The sequence below is a fragment of the Anopheles coustani genome, chromosome 3 (assembly GCF_943734705.1).
Source record: "Anopheles coustani chromosome 3, idAnoCousDA_361_x.2, whole genome shotgun sequence".
Taxonomy (NCBI): domain Eukaryota; kingdom Metazoa; phylum Arthropoda; class Insecta; order Diptera; family Culicidae; genus Anopheles; species Anopheles coustani.
The window spans coordinates 68684542-68693843 of record NC_071288.1 but is presented as its reverse complement, the minus strand read 5'-3'; the positions used below and the strand labels follow the sequence as shown (position 1 = coordinate 68693843).

The 9302-nt window shown below is 44.5% G+C and overlaps 1 protein-coding gene across 1 annotated transcript; it reads right to left on the bottom strand.

Annotated features, from left to right (window-relative positions):
- Positions 1–2337: 2337 nt before the first annotated feature.
- LOC131265928 (uncharacterized) lies at positions 2338–3872 on the bottom strand. Its single transcript, XM_058268255.1, has 4 exons — positions 3838–3872; positions 3475–3635; positions 3135–3410; positions 2338–3053 (listed from the first exon to the last, which is right to left on the bottom strand). Exons 1-4 carry the CDS (start codon positions 3870–3872, stop codon positions 2338–2340), a joined length of 1188 nt encoding a protein of 395 aa, XP_058124238.1.
- Positions 3873–9302: the final 5430 nt, after the last annotated feature.

The window sequence follows — 9302 nt, the reverse complement described above, 5'->3', positions numbered from 1 at the left end:
CTTTATTGCACAACCAGATGCATTATACCATCATACTTCTGTTTTACTGCGGGTATTAATTTTGCGAAATAATAGAATATACGCGAACGAGTTGAAAGATTTAAAAAACTGGATGAATCGCTCAAATATAAAATAGCTGTTCTATTTTGGGAAAATTGTGTGAACATAATTGGTTTTTTTTTCAAAACGGATCTAAACACAAGGTTGACAAAGCAAAAAGTACAAGAACACCCATTTTGACGGAAGCAGTTATTCGGCAGCCGGTTCCCCTTTAAATTCCCTTTTGCTGATTTTAAGAATCTTTGGCACCAACTACTTCGGTAAGTCGGTTTGTTTTTGAGTTATGTATTTAGAAACTATAAACAACTGGAATTCCCGAGTACATTCTAGTAACAGCGAGCAACAAAATGAAAGCTACGAATTCAATTCTGACTCATGCATTACCCAAACGTTTTGATAAGAAGAAACAACCAACAAACGTGAAAAAAGTAACCAAAAACAGTTTATCAAGGATGTGTTGTCATCAAATGCAAGTTTAACATTGTGTTTTCTGTTGAAAAAAGCACCAAGTGTAGGACAGTTGATGTTTGTCTAGTTTACAATCGATTGTTTTTAATATTCTCTTAAGGATTTGATTGCACAAGAAAAACGTTATGCTAGAGATTCGATTGTGCTTTTTAAAAATTGTAAGTCGCCGCTAGAAAGAACACTCCGCAACCCCGGAAGCTAGCTGTACATGACACATCGCTATCGCAAGGCCGGCGAAACCGAAACATCGCGTCATCAAAACACAGCCTACCCTGGTGGCAAAATCGTCATGCTTTCTCGTTCTGGGGGTATCAATTGTCAATTGGACAGAATGAGAAAGCATGCTGATTTTGCCACCAGGGTAGGTCGGAACCCGCTCGGACAAACTGCAACAGCGGAAGAAGAGTTGTTGACCAAACATCCTGCAGAAACATCGCGTCAACCGAGGAATGTTTCCCTCCTGGAAAGTGGAAGACGAAGCGGCAAGGCGGAGGCTTAGGTGTGGCGATGACGAGGGGGCTCAGAGCTGAAGGGACAACAGGGTTGATTATAGTATATAAGACCAACTAAATGTTAAATAAAGGTTCGCAATTTTGACCTGGAAGTGCCAGGGGTAACATTAATCCGTGCGCGTCGCGTTTTCATTTCAGTAGTTTTAAAGTCGAAGTCGTTAGGAGCCTTTCTGCCTGGCCGTTCGCTTCGTTGCACTATAAAACCTCCATAACATTGGTCAGACGTCTCGACTCTCCGAACGTGTTACCGTAAACTTACTCAAAATGATAATTTTTAAGTTGATTTTGTTAATTTAACTGGTTGTTTATAAGAAATGTTGTTTATCGTCTTGAGCTTGAGCTCATCCGACGCGTTTTGGTGCAAATGCCAAAATACAATATCTCATTTGTGGTATCTGACAAACGGTAACAATCTCAAACGTCTGCATTTTTATTTCGTGTTCTTTATTCGTTTACCTTATCGCTTACTTTACAATCGTTTGTAGCTGACTGAAATGGTTATTAAGTCATTCGACGCAACTCCGAATTATTGGTGGAAATCTTGGTTGATAAGCATCTGCATTTTGAGATAAACGAATCAAGAAAAAACAGCAGGGATGGCCAGACCCACCAACGTGTTTATAAATGCATGATTAGTTTAATTCAATCAAATGTTCTTTACACAAATCGCAATCTGTTTCACCTTGATCGCCACACGCACGCCATAATTAATAATATAGTGATGGGCACTCCGGAGCGAACTAACGGCTCCGAAACTGACTCTGAACCGACGATTCCAAGCTTACGGGACCCGGTTTTTTTTTGTCTCGCATAATCTTAAGCAAGCCGTAGACGTTGCGAACTTGTACGCGCGAACAATTTGACAACCAGGCATTCCCTATGTTAAGGAAAGGAAAGGAAGATATAAGAGGATATCTTCCTTTCCTTTCCTTAACATAGGGAATGCCTGGTTGTCAAATTGTTCGCGCGTACAAGTTCGCAACGTCTACGGCTTGCTTTACAATGGGGGGTCTGCGACAGCCGAGCGGTAGCGCTGGTTAGAAAATCGGCCCACGCCAGGGCTCACCACCTCGACGGCGTGGGTTCGAATCCCATCCGAGACCGGAGGACTGACTAGCCACGTACAACAGGGAAACAAGTCTCGTAAGCCCTTAACGGGGCAGGCATGACCAACAAGGTCGTTACGCCAAAAAAAGAAGAAGAATCTTTCAATGATCCGTGGAGATTAGTTGCTTTGTTGAGCCGTTAGTTCGGAGCTGTTAATTCGGAGCCGGTAGTTCTTAGCCGTCTCCAACATTTACCGGAGTTCGGCATGGCCGGCTCCATAATCATAGCTTAACACGTTAGCAGCATCAGCTTCGGCAGGAATGCTGGTGATGGCCCGACGCAGGTCGGCAACGGTGCAGCAGTAGGTGTAGCCTCGCGAACAGTTACTATAGTGCTGGTTGGACCAGCCGTACTGATCGCAAACGTCCTTGCACAGCATCTCCCCGGCCGACATGCTCTCGCGAAACGGATCGTTGTTGTTGACCAGCGCAATGGCGGCATTCTTACTCTCCGACTTGATGATCTTCCAGTACCATTTGGGCGCCTGAATTTTGTCAGCCGCGAGTGTGATCGGAACCTGCCTTCCGTCAATGTGCGGTAGCGTTAGGATTTCGTGCGCCCCGGTGAAGATCAGCACTTTCTCGTTAAGCCGGCCAGATACGGTACGTGCGGCGTCCTCCACAACCACCCAGTTGCCCCCATTAGTGGCCTGCCACTGAGGTGCCGCGTTGACGTAGAAGTAGGTGGCCCACTTCCAGGGCCGAAAGATACCGTCCGCATCGGGAGTCAGATGGCCACGGGACAGAAAGGATGTGGCGGTGATGTAGCTCTTCGCCTGATCCTCGGATCCAAGCAGCTGCTTGAAACGAGCGAACTGCCCACGTTGAAGGTAGGCGGATTGCGGTTCATGGTCCTGTGGCGTACCTTGAGCCTTGAACGACGGACGATACCGGTCAATGATTTTATCTGTCGAGATGCGGAACACGTCATTTGAAAACTGTCATTTGTACCAACTCCTCGTGTAAGATTCCCAATTTCGTTACCTACTGTTAATAGCACCACCAGCGATCACATGGCGAGTGTAGATGACGGAAGCCGTTCGCATGTTATAACACGACTGAATGTACGTCACAAAACCGACCCTATCCACCTCGAAGCCCACGTTCAGCAAAGTACCAGCACCACCACCACAGTCTTGATCAGTGTTCTGCACACTGCCCGTCGGACGGTCCACGCATTTAACGTCGGCAATGTTTACATTCTGCCCGTTAAGGGTAAAAAACGTACCGCCCCTGCAAGTAATGGTCGCCGTAGGACTTCCAGCTGCGAAAGGAGAGTCCAATTTCAGAGACCCAAGAGGTCATACAACAAGCGTACCGTTACTCACTGTTGACAATAGTACTTCCCGGACAGGCGATGGGCGTCGACTCCCCAGCGTTCCACTGCAAAGCCGGTCCATCCGGGATCCACAGTTGGTTGTTGGGGCGCAGGAACAGAGGCTCCTGGTTGCTCAGGCCCGTCTTTATATCGACCCTACACTCTGCTTGGCTAGGTGACGTTGATAATTCACGGGTGATATATTGCACTTCAATGAAATAAAATTAGACAGCTTATTTCAGTGCTTTCGTCTATCGAGCTGGAAACATGAAATAATTTCATTTCATTGCAATATTTCAATAATCCAAACTTGGTGGTTGAGCAACGAAAGTTTCATTGCAATTTTGTGATGACATTTCTGAATTGACAGTACCAACAATCCCAGCCAGCAATATCTGTCAAAAACATAGGCGAGGGCGAGTAGAAGGAAAATCCCCGCCGCAAGCGGACTGTCGATGTTTGAATGTGTGCATGGGACGGCGATGAATTCAGTGCAAGAGGAGCTTTCGATATGGGCATTACACGAGACGCCATATTTGCCCACCTTTGCGTTGTGAATTGTGATCGACTAAACATGTTTCTGAGTAATTTCAATTTTAAATATGTGATTTAGTGTTCTTTTCGTGATCAGTAGTGTTATATATGTGAAACAGATGGAATAATGAACAGCCGCGTTTGCTGTTTGTGTTTTGGAAGGCAGCTGCCGGCAGCTGTTCTTTGGCGCTGTGCTGTCCCGGATGACTCTCAACCGCTGCAGCCGATAGAGAATGCATCGTCCGTTTCACATATCCCAGCATTCTGGCGCTGTGCTGAGCAAGAGGCCTCTCAACAGATGCAGCCAAGAAGTCATACCCCGAATCATCCCGGCATTCTGACGCTGAGCTGATCCGGACGCAGAGCGGTAAAAAAGGCATCTCCCGGATTTTACACGGAGACAGGATGGACATCTTAAGTGTAAACGTATTGTTACCGTAACGAATAGTAATATTGTAATTGTAATTGTTGTTATTTGAAATTCAATGTATATTTATTGAAATAAACGAATATGTGCATTGAAATTATGAATTTATTATTGACATAAATTGAATTATAATAAAATAAAAAAATGGCTGCCTCTACTGCTTATGTGTGCGTGAAGCAGGAGTTTACATGTGTGCGTGCACCCATCGGCTTGGATTGACGGTCTTTCGTGCTTCCGTTAGACCCGATTGCGGACCGTCACCAAAAATTGACAGATATTGCTGGCTGGGATGTCTATTGATTCGGGCACGCCACACACACCGCGGTTGCCGCAGCATTTCAAGCTCTACCGCTCCAGAGCTTTTTAAACCGCGTCAAGTATTCAACCCAGAAATGGTGGGTTTTTCGTTTTGTATGGGAATGACAACGCAGCGCGTTGTCAAAAAATTTGGATCGAGCACTTTTTTGAACGCCAGAAATGCCTTCAATTTCAAAAAAAGGGACGTTACAATTATTGATATGAAGTTAATTATTCAATAAACGATACCATGTTATTGTTTATTGTTCGTGTTAAGATGGTTTTCATTATTCGCGATATTTTTAGTTGTTTATTATTCCAAAATTCCATGTGAATAATAAATGTTTCTTAATTTGATTTTACTTTCCCGTGTTGACAATGGTGAAAAGGATGGATGGAATACTTCTAGAAACTATTTAACTCCCTCGATGTGTCTTGATGTGATGTCCCTCGATGTGATTCTTGTTTGGGGGTACTTTAACATCCGCGCTGGATGCCGGTTCCTCCCGCCTTTCCCATTCCATGTCTCTCACCGCAGAGACCGCTTTCTCTCCTCAAGACTTCTGTAAACTTTTCACCATGCACTGTCCAAGCGTTTTCGTTGGCCAGGCTCAGTCGGTGGCCCCTGGCCCTACGGGCCTTGCTCATACCCCCTGTGACATCCACACATGCAACCTGATGGAGATCAGCGAGGGTGTTTGGTGTGGTGCCTAATAACGGGCACTTGCTTGCTGACGATGTAAAATTATTCCTTCCCATATCCTCTCCTTCCGACTTCATACTCCTTCAAGAATCCCTCAACCGCTTTGCACATTTAATTGTTGTGTTATATCCTTCAGTCGATCCGCTGGGGTGACCCACGACTACTATATTGGTAGGGTAGCTTTGTCGCGGGTGTCGGCTATCAAGGACCTTGGGGTGTGGCTGGATGTCACCTTGTCGTTCTGCTGGCAGGCTTATATCCCGCCTAGCATCGGAGGTGCGGGACCCGCGCTTCTTGCTGGCGCTTTACTGTTGTTGGGTCAGACGGATGCTCGCGTATGCTTCCGTGGTATGGACCCTAACAGGTGTCATTGCCACGAACGCTTCACGCGTCTGGCGGTGAGGCGTCTTCTCGGCAGCAATGCCTCCTCCCTCCCGCCTTACGAGTCGCGGTGTCAATTGTTGGGGCTATCCTCGATTCAGACTCGCCACCGGAACACTCAAGCTACTTTAATCGCCCAACTTCTCCTGGACTCCACTGACGCTTCGGAACTCCTGTCCCATATTCCTCTCTATGTCCCTTCCTATATCCTTCTGGAAAGGTCACCTTTCCTTATTCCCACCAGCCGTACACATTTCTCCCAGAATGATCCATTTTGTCTGCGCCATGTATTCCTTCAATAGCTCTAGCCACTTGTTTGACTACAACGTCTCCATCCCTTCCTTTCGTTCACGTCTTACCAATATAATAAAACCATTATCAGTAAACGTTGTAGAATGTCTTCATAGAATGGAAAATATAACGTCGCATATATAAGTGTAAATTTATAACGACCTAATACAGTTTCCCTATCATTGAAACGAGAATATTAGAACACTCGTTTAGTTGTCCGTTATAGTTAACGTTGAATATTTGAATTGTTTTGAAAAGACAAATCAGAGCTTTCGGTAGAACGGGACATCTTTGAGATAGAGCGAGAGGCTTCGCGGCTACGCAAAACGCGCTAGGATCAAGCAAATCGAGTAGTTTCTGCGTTGTCAAATTTGACAACGCGCTGCGGAACGCGGTCTGTGTGGCAGCGGCAATTGAAGAGTTATTGAAACAGCCGTTAAATTTATTTTCAGCGATGCTGAGTCACTGACAAAGCAAGAAGTAATTCGTAACGTCACGTTTTCAAGCAATAGAAACAAACTACACAAACAAAACACGATGCTTATTTAAATTTGTAAATTTGTTTTGTCAACAATAACACCAATCCCCATGAGACAGAGAAGAATTTCTAGAAAACTAGAAATTTTATTTTACATGAAACTTGCATCCGTCTATTAGCAGCTTAAGATGTGCAACTCGCGGTTTAGCTTTGGAGTCTACAAAGACTATCGAAAACTTACGTTCACCGACAAACAACGCAATGATGGACAGAAACCCGAAGTGGCCAGACATCTTTAGGACCTCACTCCCAGGGCTGATGGAAGTTGGTACGTTGTGAACTAACTCTGAACGATGCAGACGGCACTGCAGTCAACTGGACAATTGTCGGTACCCGTTGGTCTCCCAAGGCTTTAACAGCCTGCCTTTTTCACTGTTGATCTTTATCGCAGAACGTTATCAACCTGACCCCCCTGACCTGATCTGTTCTACGAAGCGCCCGCCGTGATCGCTGTTCCACGAAGCGTCCGATCTGATCATAGTTATACGCAGTTCCACAAACTGGTGTCAACGACGTGATTACAGTTCCTGATCTGATCACAGCTATACGCAGTTCTACAACTGGTGACAACGCTGTGATCACAGTACCAGGAGCACAGTACGACGAAGGAGCACGCGGCACAAAACGCTGCACCAAGAAGCCGTGTTGCAACAAGTGCAACACCTACCAGCGTCCCAGTCATCGCTGCTCGACCCTAGCGAAGAGTAATAATCCACTTCGGTATCGATGAAATCATCAGGCAGTCGCCGGGAGCCTCATCACCGATGTCATCGACCCACAGGACGTGAGCCACCACGCATCTGGAAGATCGACAGGAGTTATCGTCATTGTGACAGTCGCTGTTCGACCGGCAACTCCAATTTGATGGGGAAGTAATGTGGCAATCTCGGCTCACATCTGCGCTGTGGAAACGCCACTACATCGGACCACACCCGCCAGCTATCGGAAAATGAAGTCCATGAAATGCTGTGAAAATGAAGGAAAGTGTAATTAAAGAGGAAAAGGAGGTTCAGAATTAGTAACTTACGTCTTGCAGCTCCTTTGGAAGCATTGCATTTTAAACCTTGGCAAGCTTATCGAATGTTGGTCTCAGATTGGGATTCTCAATCCAACATAGATGCATAACATCGTAGATGGTGCGGCTAGCGTATCTCGGCTATTCCATGCGATAACCTCCGCGCAGAAAGTTGTAGTAGTGCTCATCCATCGGAATTCCCGGATACGAAACGGTACAATTCACAAAGTTGTCTGCTCTAGTATTTTATAGTTGTTTTTTTTTCGATTGGTTTATAATAAAAAAATTTCAACATCAGCGCTGTTTCTTTTCTCCTAGGATTGTACTGACATTAGCCAAGTATGTACAAAGCAATGGGTTCGTAAACTTTTTGCGTAAACGAATGTTTCAACCCTTTTAACGACATAAATAACTTGCAAATATATTTAGCTTCATCCTTTTCGAAATCGAAGTTAGTGCAACGCCAGAAGAACACAAAACCAAGAACAAATTCGACGTCGATCTCAAATCGAAAACACTACCGCTGTAAACAGCATCGTTACATCATTACCATAATTCCGTTTTCCCCCGAAACAGAACCTGTGTTACTCTGACGTCTCTTAGCAACGCATGATTTCCCCTTAATGAACGGAAACCAATGCCTTTATTATTCGCCACAAATCAGACATTGTGGTGCCGTTGAAAACCCCATTAACAAGCTTATCATTATTGTACTCTGTACTGTATAAACGGAAAACAACGAACGGATTAGAGGGCATAATCAACACGTGGCGCATCGTGGGAAGGCAGAAAGGTAGGCTGGCGTGCAAATATCCTAACGGATACTGTAATTATGCTGACACGTCACGTGCCGTTAGAAAGTCCAGTCCATGGGAGGGGTCTCAGGTAAGAGAGGAAGGCCTATATCATTCCGCGTAGGAGTTGCAGGAGAGTTTGTCTTGGAAACGAAAATAATTGAATGAACGATTGGTTCATCGGTAACGTGTTACTATTTTCCCAACACGCTCGAAGACATTTCGTCCGGTCCGATCTAATGATAGAGTATCGTGTTATTTTTCCAGAGTTTTCTTCAAACATAATCTACCATTATACACTTTATTGCACACTCGCATGCATTATACCAGACTGTTCTGTTTTACTATGGGTATTAACACTATGTGGTATAATGGATTGTCCGCGATAACATAAAGCCAGATGAACTTCAGTCAAATAGCTGTTCTATTTTGTGAAAATTGTGTGAACATAATTGGTTTTTTTATCAAAACGGATGTAAACACAAGTTTGACAAAGCAAAAAGTACAAGAAAACCCATTTTGAGTTATTCGGCAGCCGGATCCTCATGAAATTCCATTTTGCTGACTTTAAGAATCTTTGGAACCAACTACTTCGGTAAGTCGGTTTGTTTTTGAGTTATGTATTTAGAAACTATAAACAACTGGAACTATAAACAACTGGAATTTCCGAGTACATTCTAGTAACAGCGAGCAGCAGAATGAAAGTTACGAATTCAATTCTGACTCAAGCATTACTCAAACGTTTTGATAAGAAGAAACAACTAACATACGATAAAAACGTAACCAAAAACAGTTTTTCAAGGATGTGTTGTCATCAAGTTTAACGTTGTGTTTTCTGTTGAAAAAAGCATCAAGCGT